At 48.5% G+C, this 17,987-nt stretch overlaps 1 protein-coding gene across 3 annotated transcripts in view; it reads left to right on the top strand.

Annotated features, from left to right (window-relative positions):
- The window catches only part of PLCB1 (phospholipase C beta 1), a 1,298,702-nt gene that overhangs the window by 1,121,059 nt on the left and 159,656 nt on the right, over nt 1-17,987 (top strand). For all 3 annotated transcript variants that reach the window (XM_063918579.1, XM_063918581.1, XM_063918580.1), the window contains 2 exons: nt 11,980-12,112; nt 13,330-13,392. In XM_063918579.1, the coding sequence (XP_063774649.1) occupies nt 11,980-12,112; nt 13,330-13,392 (196 nt within the window). The remainder of the gene's footprint in view (nt 1-11,979; nt 12,113-13,329; nt 13,393-17,987) is intronic.

The following is a 17,987-nucleotide window of genomic DNA, read 5'->3' as shown; positions in this document are numbered from 1 at the left end:
TCCTCCGATGCATCCTTGCGTGTAACGCCTACTGCTGCTGGCGCTGCTGTTGTTGCTGCTGGGAGTCGATGGTCATCCCAGAGGGGAAGTCGTAAGACCACTTTTACTACTTCCACCAAGCAATTGACTGTCCAACAGTCCTTTGCGAGGAAGATGAAATATCACAGCAGTCATCCTACTGCAAAGCGGATAACTGAGGCCTTGTCATCCTGGGTGGTGAGAAACGTGGTTCCGGTATCCATCATTACTGCAGAGCCAACTAGAGACTTGTTGGAGGTACTGTGTCCCCGGTACCAAATACCATCTAGGTTCCATTTCTCTAGGCAGGCGATACCGAAAATGTACACAGACCTCAGAAAAAGAGTCACCAGTGTCCTAAAAAATGCAGCTGTACCCAATGTCCACTTAACCACGGACATGTGGACAAGTGGAGCAGGGCAGGGTCAGGACTATATGACTGTGACAGCCCACTGGGTAGATGTATGGACTCCCGCCGCAAGAACAGCAGCGGCGGCACCAGTAGCAGCATCTCGCAAACGCCAACTCTTTCCTAGGCAGGCTACGCTTTGTATCACCGGTTTCCAGAATACGCACACAGCTGAAAACCTCTTACGGCAACTGAGGAAGATCATCGCGGAATGGCTTACCCCAATTGGACTCTCCTGTGGATTTGTGGCATCGGACAACGCCAGCAATATTGTGTGTGCATTAAATATGGGCAAATTCCAGCACGTCCCATGTTTTGCACATACCTTGAATTTGGTGGTGCAGAATTATTTAAAAAACGACAGGGGCGTGCAAGAGATGCTGTCGGTGGCCAGAAGAATTGCGGGACACTTTCGGCGTACAGGCACCACGTACAGAAGACTGGAGCACCACCAAAAACTACTGAACCTGCCCTGCCATCATCTGAAGCAAGAAGTGGTAATGAGGTGGAATTCAACCCTCTATATGCTTCAGAGGTTGGAGGAGCAGCAAAAGGCCATTCAAGCCTATACAATTGAGCACAATATAGGAGGTGGAATGCACCTGTCTCAAGCGCAGTGGAGAATGATTTCAACGTTGTGCAAGGTTCTGATGCCCTTTGAACTTGCCACACGTGAAGTCAGTTCAGACACTGCCAGCCTGAGTCAGGTCATTCCCCTCATCAGGCTTTTGCAGAAGAAGCTGGAGACATTGAAGGAGGAGCTAACACGGAGCGATTCCGCTAGGCATGTGAGACTTGTGGATGGAGCCCTTAATTCGCTTAACAAGGATTCACGGGTGGTCAATCTGTTGAAATCAGAGCACTACATTTTGGCCACCGTGCTCGATCCTAGATTTAAGGCCTACCTTGGATCTCTCTTTCCGGCAGACACAAGTCTGCTGGGGTTGAAAGACCTGCTGGTGAGAAAATTGTCAAGTCAAGCGGAACGCGACCTGTCAACATCTCCTCCTTCACATTCTCCCGCAACTGGGGGTGCGAGGAAAAGGCTCAGAATTCCGAGCCCACCCGCTGGCGGTGATGCAGGGCAGTCTGGAGCGACTGCTGATGCTGACATCTGGTCCGGACTGAAGGACCTGACAACGATTACGGACATGTCGTCTACTGTCACTGCATATGATTCTCTCAACATTGAAAGAATGGTGGAGGATTATATGAGTGACCGCATCCAAGTAGGCACGTCAGACAGTCCGTACTTATACTGGCAGGAAAAAGAGGCAATTTGGAGGCCCTTGCACAAACTGGCTTTATTCTACCTAAGTTGCCCTCCCACAAGTGTGTACTCCGAAAGAGTGTTTAGTGCCGCCGCTCACCTTGTCAGCAATCGGCGTACGAGGTTACATCCAGAAAATGTGGAGAAGATGATGTTCATTAAAATGAATTATAATCAATTCCTCCGTGGAGACATTGACCAGCAGCAATTGCCTCCACAAAGTACACAGGGAGCTGAGATGGTGGATTCCAGTGGGGACGAATTGATAATCTGTGAGGAGGGGGATGTACACGGTGATATATCGGAGGATGATGATGAGGTGGACATCTTGCCTCTGTAGAGCCAGTTTGTGCAAGGAGAGATTAATTGCTTCTTTTTTGGTGGGGGTCCAAACCAACCCGTCATTTCAGTCACAGTCGTGTGGCAGACCCTGTCACTGAAATGATGGGTTGGTTAAAGTGTGCATGTCCTGTTTATACAACATAAGGGTGGGTGGGAGGGCCCAAGGACAATTCCATCTTGCACCTCTTTTTTCTTTAATTTTTCTTTGCGTCATGTGCTGTTTGGGGAGGGTTTTTTGGAAGGGACATCCTGCGTGACACTGCAGTGCCACTCCTAGATGGGCCCGGTGTTTGTGTCGGCCACTAGGGTCACTTATCTTACTCACACAGCTACCTCATTGCGCCTCTTTTTTTCTTTGCGTCATGTGCTGTTTGGGGAGGGTTTTTTGGAAGGGACATCCTGCGTGACACTGCAGTGTCACTCCTAGATGGGCCCGGTGTTTGTGTCGGCCACTAGGGTTGCTTATCTTACTCACACAGCTACCTCATTGCGCCTCTTTTTTTCTTTGCGTCATGTGCTGTTTGGGGAGGGTTTTTTGGAAGGGACATCCTGCGTGACACTGCAGTGACACTCCTAGATGGGCCCGGTGTTTGTGTCGGCCACTAGGGTCGCTTAGCTTAGTCATCCAGCGACCTAGGTGCAAATTTTAGGACTAAAAATAATATTGTGAGGTGTGAGGTATTCAGAATAGACTGAAAATGAGTGTAAATTATGGTTTTTGAGGTTAATAATACTTTGGGATCAAAATGACCCCCAAATTCTATGATTTAAGCTGTTTTTTAGTGTTTTTTGAAAAAAACACCCGAATCCAAAACACACCCGAATCCGACAAAAAAAATTCGGTGAGGTTTTGCCAAAACGCGGTCGAACCCAAAACACGGCCGCGGAACCGAACCCAAAACCAAAACACAAAACCCGAAAAATTTCCGGCGCTCATCTCTACTTCCACCAAGCAATTGACTGTCCAACAGTCCTTTGCGAGGAAGATGAAATATCACAGCAGTCATCCTGCTGCAAAGCGGATAACTGAGGCCTTGGCATCCTGGGCGGTGAGAACCGTGGTTCCGGTATCCATCATTACTGCAGAGCCAACTATAGACTTGTTTGAGGTACTGTGTCCCCGGTACCAAATACCATCTAGGTTCCATTTCTCTAGGCAGGCGATACCGAAAATGTACACAGACCTCAGAAAAAGACTCACCAGTGTCCTAAAAAATGCAGTTGTACCCAATGTCCACTTAACCACGGACATGTGGACAAGTGGAGCAGGGAAGGCTCAGGACTATATGACTGTGACAGCCCACTGGGTAGATGTATGGACTCCCGCCGCAAGAACAGCAGCGGCGGCACCAGTAGCAGCATCTCGCAAACGCCAACTCTTTCCTAGGCAGGCTACGCTTTGTATCACCGGTTTCCAGAATACGCACACAGCTAAAAACCTCTTACGGCAACTGAGGAAGATCATCGCAGAATGGCTTACCCCAATTGGACTCTCCTGTGGATTTGTGGCATCGGACAACGCCAGCAATATTGTGTGTGCATTAAATCTGGGCAAATTCCAGCACGTCCCATGTTTTGCACATACCTTGAATTTGGTGGTGCAGAATTATTTAAAAAACGAGAGGGGCGTGCAAGAGATGCTGTCGGTGGCCAGAAGAATTGCGGGACACTTTCGGCGTACAGGCACCACGTACAGAAGACTGGAGCACCACCAAAAACGCCTGAACCTGCCCTGCCATCATCTGAAGCAAGAAGTGGTAACGAGGTGGAATTCAACCCTCTATATGCTTCAGAGGTTGGAGGAGCAGCAAAAGGCCATTCAAGCCTATACAACTGAGCACGATATAGGAGGTGGAATGCACCTGTCTCAAGCGCAGTGGAGAATGATTTCAACGTTGTGCAAGGTTCTGCAACCTTTTGAACTTGCCACACGTGAAGTCAGTTCAGACACTGCCAGCCTGAGTCAGGTCATTCCCCTCATCAGGCTTTTGCAGAAGAAGCTGGAGACATTGAAGGAGGAGCTAACACAGAGCGATTCCGCTAGGCATGTGGGACTTGTGGATGGAGCCCTTAATTCGCTTAACAAGGATTCACGGGTGGTCAATCTGTTGAAATCAGAGCACTACATTTTGGCCACCGTGCTCGATCCTAGATTTAAAACCTACCTTGGATCTCTCTTTCCGGCAGACACAAGTCTGCTGGGGTTCAAAGAACTGCTGGTGACAAAATTGTCAAGTCAAGCGGAACGCGTCCTGTCAACATCTCCTCCTTCACATTCTCCCGCAACTGGGGGTGCGAGGAAAAGGCTCAGAATTCCGAGCCCACCCGCTGGCGGTGATGCAGGGCAGTCTGGAGCGACTGCTGATGCTGACATCTGGTCCGGACTGAAGGACCCGACAACGATTACGGACATGTCGTCTACTGTCACTGCATATGATTCTCTCCCCATTGAAAGAATGGTGGAGGATTATATGAGTGACCGCATCCAAGTAGGCACGTCAGACAGTCCGTACTTATACTGGCAGGAAAAAGAGGCAATTTGGAGGCCCTTGCACAAACTGGCTTTATTCTACCTAAGTTGCCCTCCCACAAGTGTGTACTCCGAAAGAGTGTTTAGTGCCGCCGCTCACCTTGTCAGCAATCGGCGTACGAGGTTACATCCAGAAAATGTGGAGAAGATGATGTTCATTAAAATGAATTATAATCAATTCCTCCGTGGAGACATTGACCAGCAGCAATTGCCTCCACAAAGTACACAGGGAGCTGAGATGGTGGATTCCAGTGGGGACGAATTGATAATCTGTGAGGAGGGGGATGTACACGGTGATATATCGGAGGATGATGATGAGGTGGACATCTTGCCTCTGTAGAGCCAGTTTGTGCAAGGAGAGATTAATTGCTTCTTTTTTGGTGGGGGTCCAAACCAACCCGTCATTTCAGTCACAGTCGTGTGGCAGACCCTGTCACTGAAATGATGGGTTGGTTAAAGTGTGCATGTCCTGTTTATACAACATAAGGGTGGGTGGGAGGGCCCAAGGACAATTCCATCTTGCACCTCTTTTTTCTTTCATTTTTCTTTGCGTCATGTGCTGTTTGGGGGGTGTTTTTTGGAAGGGCCATCCTGCGTGACACTGCAGTGCCACTCCTAGATGGGCCAGGTGTTTGTGTCGGCCACTAGGGTCGCTTAGCTTACTCACACAGCTACCTCATTACGCCTCTTTTTTTCTTTGCGTCATGTGCTGTTTGGGGAGTGTTTTTTGGAAGGGCCATCCTGCGTGACACTGCAGTGCCACTCCTAGATGGGCCAGGTGTTTGTGTCGGCCACTAGGGTCGCTTAGCTTACTCACACAGCTACCTCATTGCGCCTCTTTTTTTTCTTCTTTGCGTCATGTGCTGCTGTTTGGGGAGTGTTTTTTGGAAGGGCTATCCTGCGTGACACTGCAGTGCCACTCCTAGATGGGCCAGGTGTTTGTGTCGGCCACTAGGGTCGCTTAGCTTACTCACACAGCTACCTCATTGCGCCTCTTTTTTTCTTTGCGTCATGTGCTGTTTGGGGAGTGTTTTTTAGAAGGGCCATCCTGCGTGACACTGCAGTGCCACTCCTAGATGGGCCAGGTGTTTGTGTCGGCCTCTTGGGTCGCTTAGCTTAGCCATCCAGCGACCTCGGTGCAAATTTTAGGACTAAAAATAATATTGTGAGGTGTGAGGTGTTCAGAATAGACTGAAAATGAGTGGAAATTATGGTTATTGAGGTTAATAATACTTTGGGATCAAAATGAACCCCAAATTCTATGATTTAAGCTGTTTTTTAGGGTTTTTTGAAAAAAAACACCCGAATCCAAAACACACCCGAATCCGACAAAAAAATTCGGTGAGGTTTTGCCAAAACGCGTTCGAACCCAAAACACGGCCGCGGAACCGAACCCAAAACCAAAACACAAAACCCGAAAAATTTCCGGTGCTCATCACTAATAACTTCATATTAATGCATCTCAAAGCAATACTACAATGCCGGCTTAATCAATTGTTATCCCCCCCCCAGCTATTGAGAAACTGTAAGTGTCCTCATCCCTGTGCTGGAACGTGTTGTTTTGGAACAGCTGGTGAGACACAGGCTGCCTAAGTGCTCTAGTGTATAGCACGGTAACTAATGCGCTACAAGGTAGAACGATGCAGCCAGTACGCCCACACACTACTGTGGCTGCATCCCTCCTCTTAGGTTATCTTAATTGCGTTCTTCCACTCTGAACTGACTCATCTTCAAGGTAAAGCTAAAAATAAACTGAACTTTCCTTTAAATTGTCTCACTTGTTGTGGTCTGACCTAGATGTGCTGCAATGCATATGCAGACATGCTGTGAAAAGTTCTTATAATAAATAAAATGCTTCCGTCCGTCACCTTGGAAGCATTAGTATGATTGAGGGCATAAGAACGTACCTGATCTACACTTACAAGAGCTCCCTATCTAGGACATTAGTCACTAGAGATGCTATTTTCAAAGCAAGAACATTTATTCATCTTTGACCCATCTGTGTTAAAAAAAAGAACTGGTTGAAGGATTTGCAGAGACAGATATTTGTGGGCATTTGTGGCTAATAAATTGATTACTCTACATGACTCCCAGTTCATACTTTATACCTCCTAAAATTCATATGGTCAAAAAATTGGATACTTGACCAATCTGCCCACAAACGCACCTGTAACTGCACTCAGGGGCATATATTGTGCGAATTCACGATTCGGGTGGGTGAGGGGTACGAGATGCGGTGCCGGTGCTGGCGTTTAAACACAGCAGCAATGCCAGTTCTCACTCTTCTCCTGCAATTGAATTCCTCCCACAGTGAGTGAGGTGGGGAGAAAGTGTCTGGGGAAGAGAAGAAGAGGAGAGTGGTGACAGAGAGAAAAAAAAATTAATACATAAAAGTCATACACAGTCAGGAATTACAGTTAGAATCGCATATTTTTACCTACATGCAGAAATCTGGTCAAAAGGACACAATTCCCAACTGTTCCGCTTTCAGGCCCAATTTGGGGATGTGGGTGTCATGAACAGATCTGGGGAGTGACATGGCCAAAGTACTGAAGGTGACAATATGTCTTGCAATACTGAAAAGTAACCTACTAGTGGGCCTAAATGGCACATAGGCATCTGGAAGATTATTATTTATTAGCAGTTTCTTATATAGTGCAACATATTCTATACAATTAGAACAACAGTAATAGAACAAAACTGGCAAAAAACAGACAGACATAGAGGTAGGAGGGCGCTGCTCACAAGCTTACAGATTGCAACTAGAGGGGCAGGAATGTGGAAAGTAACATGACAGCTGATTGGACGACCGTAGCCTATGTCAGTCCAGCCATCGCATTATTGTACGCACCTCCACTTCCTAACATTTGGCATAGAGTACTCAAGTACTAAAGTATATTTTCTTTCTCTTTTTTTTTTTTTTTTAAACATCTTGATTTGAAGCATTAAATCAGCATAGATGAAGATGAAAACGATGGGGCTAATTTAGTATGGATATGTATAGCCTGCGAGCAGCTTTACAGATGCGATCCAAGCTGAATGAGGGCCAAAGTACATTAAGAAAAAGAAGGAAATATGGGATGCGGTCATGTGACCGTCACTCGGGATCCTGGCGGTCACCATGCCGTCACCGGAATCCCAAGCGAACACAATGCCGCACGACAAAATGCCAACACACAGGGTCTATTCCCACTCATGGGTGTCCACGACACCCATGGAGTGGGAATAGAACCTGTGGCGAGTGCAGCGAGCCACCGAGCACCCCCCGTCGGCATTCTGCTGCCGGGATCCCGCGGTCAATATGCTGACCGCCGGGATCTGTTGGCAAGTTGACTTTAAGGGCTTGTCCATACACAAGAATTGGAAAAATGGGTAAAGGCATTATAGCTGATGCGTGCAATAGACAGGTTGTGATATTGCCTTTATGACTCTGCTAGCAGCGTGTGTTAATACAGGAAAAATATCTTGTTCCACATTCTACTAGTAACTGCATGGCTAAAATGTTAGTGAATAATGGTGGAAAGGGGATCCGGTCTCTAGGACGACAGTAACTAGGTCGACACTATCTAGGTCGACCACTATTGGTCAATAGTAACTAGGTCGACAGGGTTTCTAGGTTGACAGGGTCTCTAGGTCGACATGTTAAAAGGTCGACATCAATTTTTCACAGTTTTTTTTCTTTTTTTTTAAAAAACCTTTTCATACTTAACGGTCCACGTGGACTACGATTGGAATGGTAACCTGTGCCGAGCGCAGCAAAACACCTTGCCCAAATGCGAGGGAACACGGTGCACTAATTGGGGTTCCTGGTCACTCTACGAAGAAAACGACACCAAGAAAACATAAAAAACTCATGTCGACCTCTTGACCTGTCGACCTAGACCATGTCAACCTAAAGACCCTGTCGACCTAGAGACCCTGTCGACCTAGTTACTGTCGACCAATAGTGGTCGTCCTAGGCACTGTCGACCTAGTTACTATCTACCTTCCATACCACACCCATTGGAAAGAAGCCGATAAGAAAACAGTCATCCTATTTCTTCTGCGATTCTCAGGTGTTAGTTAAAATGATTTTGCTGAATAAAACTTCATCATGCCGGGGACTACAGTTTACTGGGATAACTCCTGTTACTTGAAATAGGACTTTGGCCTTACATAACCTTTAAGATATAGTGATGCTGACATTTGACAGCTACTGTAAAGGGGGGTACACACGGAGCGATAATCTAAGCAATCTGACTAGATTGCTTAGATTTTCAGCAAGATCGCTCCGTGTGTAGCCCCCTCAGCGATAGCGATGCGCGGCCCCGCACATCGCTATCGCTGCTGCTAGATTGGCCTGCATGCAGGCCAATCTAGCGGGTCGCTCACTTCACCCGCTGGGTGAAGTGAGCGGCCCCCCCGTCTCCCCCCGCACGCTCAGCACAGATCGCGCTGTGCTGAGCGCCGGGAGAGATGTGTGCTGAGCGGTTCGCTCAGCACACATCTCTCCAGCATCGGGCCGTGAGTACTGGCCTTAAGTGTTGAATTACTGAAATAATTAGCAACCTCTGCACTCACGGCAGGAAACTGGAGCGTACTGATTTCTTCCATAGTTATGAATATTGCTGAAAAGTGTTATGCACAACCTTTCAAATATCATTAGCCTTGTGGTTTCTGAGTCTTCAACAGACAATTTACAGCAGAGGTTCACTTTCAAGTATGTAATGAAATGTTGAGAAGTATGTGAATCCTTAAATCATTTAACATGCAGCCCTATTTTCTGCATTCATATAGGACACCGAGGCCAATGTAATTTTTTTATATATATTGTACATGGGGGGGTCATTCCGAGTTGTTCGCTAGCAGTTTTCGGTCACTGCGCAGTGAGCAGGCAAAAAAGCGGCACTTCTGCACATGCGTATGCGGCGCAATGCGCACGCGCTACGTACTTTCACAACAGCTGATGCAGTTTCACACAAGGTCTAGCGATGCATTTCAGTCACACTGCTGGCCGCAGAGTGATTGACATGAAGTGGGTGTTTCTGGGTGTCAACTGACCGTTTTCAGGCAGTGTGTTGAAAAACGCAGGCGTGTCAGATACAAACGCAGGCGTGCCTGGGGAAACGCAGGCGTGGCTGGCCGAACACAGGGCGTGTTCATGATGTCAAAACAGGAACTAAATAGTCTGAAGTGATCGCAAAGCGCTGAGTAGGTCTGGAGCTGCTCTGAAACTGCACAATCTTTTTTTTTAGCCGCGCTGCTATCCTTTCGTTCGCACTTCTGCTAAAATACACTCCCAGAGGGCGGCGGCATAGCGTTTGCACGGCTGCTACAAACTGCTAGCGAGCGAATAACTCGGAATGACCACAATGGGGTCTGGTGGGAATATTTAAGTGGGGTTGGGTATGGGATGCAGCCTTACAGTGACGCTGCAGGTGCAGACTTGTAGTCAGGTGCTGCTTGCTGCTGGAAAGTCGGGATCCAGAGACCCAGAGGAGGTGCATCAGTGCTATGAGGAGCGGCCGTGGGCTTGCCCCTAGTTACATTCACCTCCTATGTGGCTTCATATGACTTGATGTTACACATGTCGGCATGGAGGAAGCACTGAGGCACTATGTGTTACAGCCTGATAGTGGCGGCTGCACCTGATCAAACCCACAGCAGCAGCCAGCACAGTGTAAAAGGAGGAGGCGGCATACAGAGACATCCTTCAGTTTTTCGCTTGATGAATTCAGTGGCGCCCTCCAAACCCACACACACACACACACACACACACACACACACACACACACACACACACACACACACACACACACACACACACACACACACACACTCAATCCGTAAACCAAAAGGGGGTGTATTACATCCTAGGACAATACCTTCCCCTACTTGCAAAATCAGATATTGGCTTGTATTGTGTACTACTTGATTTGACGTAGTTTCCTTGCTGTATTACTCTATGGGGGTAATTCTGAGTTGATCGCAGCAGCAAGTTTGTTAGCAATTGGGCAATACCATGTGCACTGCAGGGGGGGGGGGGGGGGGCAGATATAACATGTGCAGAGAGAGTGAGATTTGGGTGGGTTATTTTGTTTCTGTGCAGGGTAAATACTGGCTGCTTTATTTTTACACTGCAATTTAGATTTCAGTTTGAACACACCACACCCAAATCTAACTCTCTCTGCACATGTTATACCTGTCTCCCCTGCATTGCACATGGTTTTGCCCAACTGCTAACAAATTTGATGCTGCGATTAACTCAGAATTAGGCCCCATGTGTGATAAGCAGACGTTCATAAAACATAGTGATGGACTTTTGTTAAAGCTCATGCCAGAAAAAGAGCACGAAAAATGTTGTACTCACCCTCTGGCATACCTGTGAGGCCACACCTCTTGCCCCTCCCTTTTTTTCAAAACCAATCTGTAAAGCAGGCATGACTTTGGGACACATTAGTGCCGACTCATAATAATTTCACTTGTGCAGCTCTTTAAGCCCTCCTACCACACAGTGCAACATTGATGTCAACCTAGAGCTGGCGCCAAACATTTTTTAGATTAAAGCAAGTCATGCTTGCCTACCTGACCCTCTCCATGAGGGAGAAAATGCTCTGTTCCTGGACTTTCCTGGTAATGTATCATTGCCATCACCTGTGGTGCGCTAGTTAATTGATAAGAAAGGTGTTTCGCCACAGGTGATGGCAATCATACATTACCAGGAAAGTCCAGGAACAGAGCATTTTCTCCCTCATGGAGAGGGTCAGGTAGGCAAGTATGAAGCAAGTGCACACTTATGGGCTAAATTGTGAGCAAAGCAGTAAAGATGTCACACCTATCCAGTTGCAGACTGGTGTACAGTGGCAGAATTACAAGTCGGCATTGTGCGAATAGGCATGTGTACATGTGAGAAACTACTGTACGTCTGAGTGTCTGCACAGCGTATGTGGCAGACCCTCCAACATGACCCCTTCCATCAGGTACAAATTGCTGTGTTCCTGGACTTCCCTTCTAATTTATGGTTGCCGTCACCTGTGTTGAAATAACTTTCTGATCAATAAACTAGTTCAACACAGGTGACAGTAGTCATAAAGAGAGGGACGCATAGGAACAGAGCAAGTTTGGATTTATCCAAAACACGTGACAGCCAGATAGCCAATAAGATGCAGTTTTGGGAACCGAGTAAATCTGGGTAAAGCTGAACCCGCACATCTCTAATATAAGAGATACACGTGTCAGCAGTTGTACAATTGCAGCATTGGGCAGTACTGAGATGTTTGATAATGTGAAATGTAAAATAAAAATACAACAAATCATTCAACACAAATGTTCTACTGGGATTACTGCAGACAATTTCACATTTTGGAAACACTCTGGCAGGCTGTGCCACCCGGGACATAATAACAATACACAATGTAACTTGTTTTCCAGATAGAAGCAGGTGACGTGCCATTGGAAGCCAACAGTGAGCCGAGGCCGGCACCTGCAGAAAATGGGCTGAATCACGCTTCCACCTTAACGCCAAAGCCATCATCTCAGTCTGTTCACAATCAGCCAGCTCCAGGTATGGAAACGCTCTCAGCTTGTGCGGCACATCACTTTTATTCTGCTTTATATAGTCAGCATCACAAGGCATAAGAAATTACATTAAGCAGAGCTGGAAATTATTATATTAAGACAGAATAGAGAAGAGGGCGGTGACTAGGGTGCTACAGGTTGTGTGCCAATGTGGGCAATATGATATCTCCCAAATGTCCCGCGAAACAGTCCCACCTGTGGGTCACAGTGTCCCGCGGTGTGGGGGGGCCATTGGGAGGCTTCTGTTACTACTGCTCTGCGCACAGTGGAGGTCATTCCGAGTTGATTGCACACTGCCGATTTTCGCAGCGCTACGATCATGTAAAAAAACGGCAAAACTGCGTGTATACCGCAATGCGCACGCACGTCATACGGGTACAAACAGCATCGTTGCTGTGCAATGCTTCTAGCGACGATTCCATTCGCACAGCCGATCGCAAGGAGATTGACAGGAAGAAGGCGTTTGTGGGTGTCAACTGACCGTTTTCTGGGAGTGTTTGGGAAAACGCAGGCGTGTCCAAGCGTTTGCAGGGCGGGTGTCTGACGTCAATTCCGTGACCGGTCAGGCTGAAGTGATCGCAAGGGCTGAGTAAGTCCAGAGCTACTCGGAAACTGCAAAAAACTTTTTTGTACCGTTCGGCTGCACATGCGTTCACACACTTGCAAAGCGAAAATACACTCCCCCGTGGGCGGCGACTATGCGTTTGCACGGCTGCTAAAAGTAGCTAGCGAGCGATCAACTCGGAATGAGGGCCAGTGTATCTTCACAGGATACAGATGGAGAGGGGGCATGCCAGCAGCTCACAGAGCGCTGGCATGCCCCATCAGTGACCAAAAACGTGGGCGTTTTCTATATGACACGCACTATGCTGAGTTCGGGCAAATGTCCCTCTTCACGTTTCTTCAATGTTGGGAGGTATACAATATAGATTCAGCTGTATCTCCCTATAGACATATAAAGGATCAGTACTGCTTCCAGAGGTGGCCCCACCTCTGAGGCAGCCACTGTAATGGACATAAACCAGACAGTGGCTGGCAGAGCATTGTGTGTTGCTAGAGTAGACGACGGTGCCTAGGGTGCTAAAGGTTGTGTGCCTGTGGGCAATATAGAATCAGCTGTTTCTTCATATAGACATATAAATGGCATAAATACGACCTAAGCTCGCAGAAAGATGTATCAGAAAATCGTTGTTTTCCCCCTAGGTTCAGTAAAGGTTCCTGCTAAAGCTGCTCCTGCTGAGGACCTCATATTGAGCGTACTAACAGGTAAATGATATTCTGACATAGTAAGACAATATTATTCATATGTATATGTTCTGTAATTTACAGTCATTCACTATCTTTTGACTCAGACCTTGTCTGGATTTTTAATTATTTGTTTGTTCCATAACTATTATTTTCCCCTTCCCTCCCAGGAGTCTCTCTTGCTCTCTTTTGGTCACAATGGGGTATATGCAATTCACGGTGAATCGCGGCAAATTATCGCCGTTTTTAAATTCGACACAATTCGACAGGTGAATTCCGGCAGGTGGCTGCTGGAATTCACCATATTCAATGCAAAACGGATTCGACAGACCCGCGGGCGAAAATCGGCCGATTTGGCGGATTTTGCCGCGATTTTAAAAAACGGGGAAAAACGGGAAAAACCCGGAAAAAAAAATGGCGTGGGGTCCCCCCTCCAAAGCATAACCAGCCTCGGGCTCTTCGAGCTGGTCCTGGTTCTAAAAATGCGGGGGGGAAATTGACAGGGGATCCCCCGTATTTTTAAAACCAGCACCGGGCTCTGCGCCTGGTGCTGGTGCCAAAAATACGGGGGACAAAACGAGCAGGGGTCCCCCGTATTTTTCACACCAGCATCGGGCTCCACTAGCTGGACAGATAATGCCACAGCCGGGGGTCACTTTTATGCCGTGCCCTGCGGCCGTGGCATTAAATATCCAACTAGTCACCCCTGGCCGGGGTACCCTGGGGGAGTGGGGACCCCTACAATCAAGGGGTCCCCCCCCCCCAGCCACCCAAGGGCCAGGGGTGAAGCCCGAGGCTGTCCCCCCCCATCCAATGGGCTGCGGATGGGGGGGCTGATAGCCTTTTGTGATAATGAAAAGAATATTGTTTTTTCCAGTAGTACTACAAGTCCCAGCAAGCCTCCCCCGCAAGCTGGTACTTGGAGAACCACAAGTACCAGCATGCGGGAGAAAAACGGGCCCGCTGGTACCTGTAGTACTACTGGGAAAAAAATACCCAAATAAAAACAGTACACAGACACCTTGATAGTAAAACTTTATTACACACTACCGACACACACATACTTACCTATGTTGACACGCCGACTGCCACGGTCTCCGACGATCCGAGGGTACCTGTGAAAAAATTATACTCACCTTCCAGCGTCCAGAGGTACATCCACGTCCAGATATAAATCCACGTACTTGTTAAAAAAAACAAACCGAGGGGGGCGTGGCTTCGACGGACATGGAGTAGCACACAGACTGTGTGTCTCTCCAGCTATTAAACTCCTGCACCAATATCCTGTGTCCCCCCCTGGGCCTGCAATCCACCCCAATATCAGCATTATAGTGTAGGGGTACCCCTGGCCCGCTTGGAGACTTGCCAGCAAACTACCCTCTGAATTAGAGTGACTGCGGTGTGCGGGGGGCCCCGGGCCTGCTACTACACGTGGGTAGCTGACATCCTGCTGCCCGCACAGAGACCTGCACCCGCCTCCCGTCTTCCCTACTGAGACCTGCTGTCACCTCCACCGGGCTCCCGTCCTGGGCACTGATTGCCGGGTCCGCGGCTTCCTGCTGCCGCCACAGAGACCTGCATCCGGCTCCCGTCATCCCGCACCGAGACCTGCTCCCGTCCTCGCCGGGTCCGCGGCTTCCCCTCTGTGGCGCCTCTCCTGCTGTGCTCCGGCGGGCGAACTCTCCCCCGGCCGCTGCAGCACCACGTGACCCGCCGCCGCTCTCTCTCCCTGCTCGCTCCGGCGGCCCCGGCTTGTGCCCTCCGGCTCCTGCACTGTGCTCTGCCGCTGGGGAGGAGGTACACGGCACGGCTGAATTTATAAGTGCCTGTGCCCTCCCCATAATACTAATACTGATGCCTAGTTGAGCTTTGCTCCATCAGGATAGGGAGCAGTGCAGTTAACCCCTGCAGATCCTGTAACACCCTGTAACACGCTGGTCAACCCCAGCCTCCCAGCACACACTTCCCTTCAATTTATTGTGCCTCATATGCTGAGAGGGAAGGAAAGATTTCTATATATCCTCCCGCAAATATTTATTCTGTGCTAACTGAGGCTCCCGGTATTATACACGGTCACTGAACAGTTCTGGTATACTATACTTACCCGTAAGCAGCGACTGGATAATTCTGATATACTACATTCAGTTATTCCTTGGCCGTCCCTGGACAGTTCTTGATATACTATTTCATATATTCTTGCCTCCTGCTGCCCGATCGGCCATAATGGTCAAGCCGCATCAGTCTGCCGCGGCCGCGGCGAAGTTAGAAAAGTATGTCAGAAATCCGCCGACGCGGTCCCAACAGGGTGGGGAGGTGCAGTCGACCTCAGCGCCGCCCTCCCCGTCGGCTGGCTCCTCATCTGCGGATGCCGCCGATGCTGCTCTGCAGAGGGTGCTGGATGCGGTCACGGCCAGTGAAGCCCGCTTGGCCGACAGGATCGGTCAGGTCCAGTCGGATTTATCCATTATACACCAGGACCTTCAGCGGGTGCGAGAGAGGGTTGGTGAGGTTGAGACGCGCACCTCCACGCTGGAAGACACTGTTACGCCTCTCGGTAGACGCACTTCTGCTCTGGAGTCCCAGATGATGGATGTACATAGAAAGATGACGGATATGGAGGGGAGATTGCGGCGAAACAATGTCCGTTTCGTCGGACTCCCGGAGAAAGAAGAGGGTGCTTCCCCTGAAAAATTTCTTGAACGCTGGCTGTTGGATGTATTTGGAGCGGAGGAGTTCACTTCACATTTCGCAGTGGAACGCGCCCATAGGGTCCCGATGCGCCCATTACCTCCAGGGGCACCTCCCCGTACATTTATTGCCAAGCTCCTCCACTACCGGGATAGAGATGTGATTCTGAGACTGGCCCGCACCAAGGGTCCCCTTAAGTGGAAAGGTTCCCCAGTGTCAGTCTTTCCGGATTTTGCTGTCGATGTCCAGAAGGATAGAGCGCAGTTTGTCCCTGTGAAACGCAGGCTGCGTGAATTGAATATCCCCTATGCCATGCTCTTTCCGTCTAAACTGCGGGTGGTCTCGGATGGGGAAACAAAATTCTTCACGACCCCTCGCGAAGCATCAATGTGGCTGGACGGACGCTTTCCGGCACGGCGAGCGCTTGCTGCTGATTGAACTTATGTGTTTGATTTCCCTACTTGCAAGTATACTGCTTAGTTTATGCTCGATATGTTATTGTTATGTTGTCTTGGGAGGGATGTATAGTTGTTTGTGGTTATGTTCCGTATGATTCCCTGCAAGATGTCAGTTTGGCTGGAGGGACACTTTTCAAATGGGGGAGCAATGGCTGCTGATTGCACTCCTGTCTCGGATTTCTCAGCTAAGTCAGTGCGCCACTGTTTGTAATGTGCTGCTATGTGATTTACGGAGGGCTATCTGCGGCCCTTACGGGCCTTTACTGGGAGGGGGTGGCTTTGTGGACGGGCGATTGGTGGAGGTTGCCTTTATGCTTATTTTGGGCCTTATGATCTCGGTGGTTGTTCTGCCATACAGTCCTCAAGGGGTTAACGGGTGCTCAGTTGGGGTGGGGGTAAAGGTCTAGGGGGGGATTGGTTTTGTTTTGAGTTTAGCTGGGGGATTTTCCTGTCTTATGGTCATTAAATTCTTGGCCCCCTTAGTGGATATAGGAATTTGACCTTAGTTGGTACTGGTGGAGTATGTTATTGGGCTCTCCGCCATAGTTGGGATTGTTAGCCCTTAGGGTGTTTTGTTGTTAGGGAATCAGGTATGCCGCTAGTTTTAGGTGGTATACGGGGTGGGGATGGGGGTTATTTTAGATTGTTAACATTCAGGTGTTCTTATTTTTTGCTGTGCAATGTGCTTATTTCCGCTGTGTTTATGTTGCAGCTGACTGCAGGCGTATCCTCTTTGGTATTCACTGGCGGTGGCTGGCCGCGGGTGCTATGCGAAATCACAACAATGCCCTGTTATGGCGTCGGTTAAGTTTCTGTCGTGGAATGTGCGGGGGATCAATGACAAGGTTAAGCGCTCCTTGATCCTTAGACAGATTAAATCTTATGCGTCGGATATTGTTTGCTTGATGGAAACCCACCTACTGGGTACTAAGATTATGTCCCTTAAAAAACCATGGGTGGGATGGGCTTACCATTCTATGCATACAGCTGCGTCCCGGGGAGTGTCGATTCTAATTAGGAAATCTGTTCCCTTTGTGCTTGACTCTGTGCAAACGGATCAATGGGGTAGATATGTATTTCTTAAGTGCAGAATTAACTCCGTCCCCTTGTTATTGCTGGCTGTGTATGTACCCCCTCCATACTCGCACGATGTCCTTAAAAAGGCATCTGTCTTTATGGCTGCTTCCCCTGACATACCCGTTATCTGTATGGGGGACTTTAACAATGTTTTAAATCATGAGTTGGATAGGTTGTCCAGGGTGTCCTCCAACCCGCGACCCGGGAACTCCCCGTTTGCAGACACTGTGTCAGAGTTGGGTCTGATAGACCCATGGAGATTGAAGAATCCTGATTTGAGGCAATACTCATGTTTTTCACGCTCTCATTCTTCCTTCTCTAGGATAGATTTAGCTCTTCTGTCCCGGGAGCTTTTGCCCAAAGTTCAGAATGTAAGATATGAAACTAGGGGTA

Source organism: Pseudophryne corroboree, chromosome 4 (assembly GCF_028390025.1).
Source record: "Pseudophryne corroboree isolate aPseCor3 chromosome 4, aPseCor3.hap2, whole genome shotgun sequence".
Lineage (NCBI taxonomy): Eukaryota > Metazoa > Chordata > Amphibia > Anura > Myobatrachidae > Pseudophryne > Pseudophryne corroboree.
Note: the sequence above shows the minus strand (reverse complement) of the source record. Positions and strands in the feature narration are given on the sequence as shown.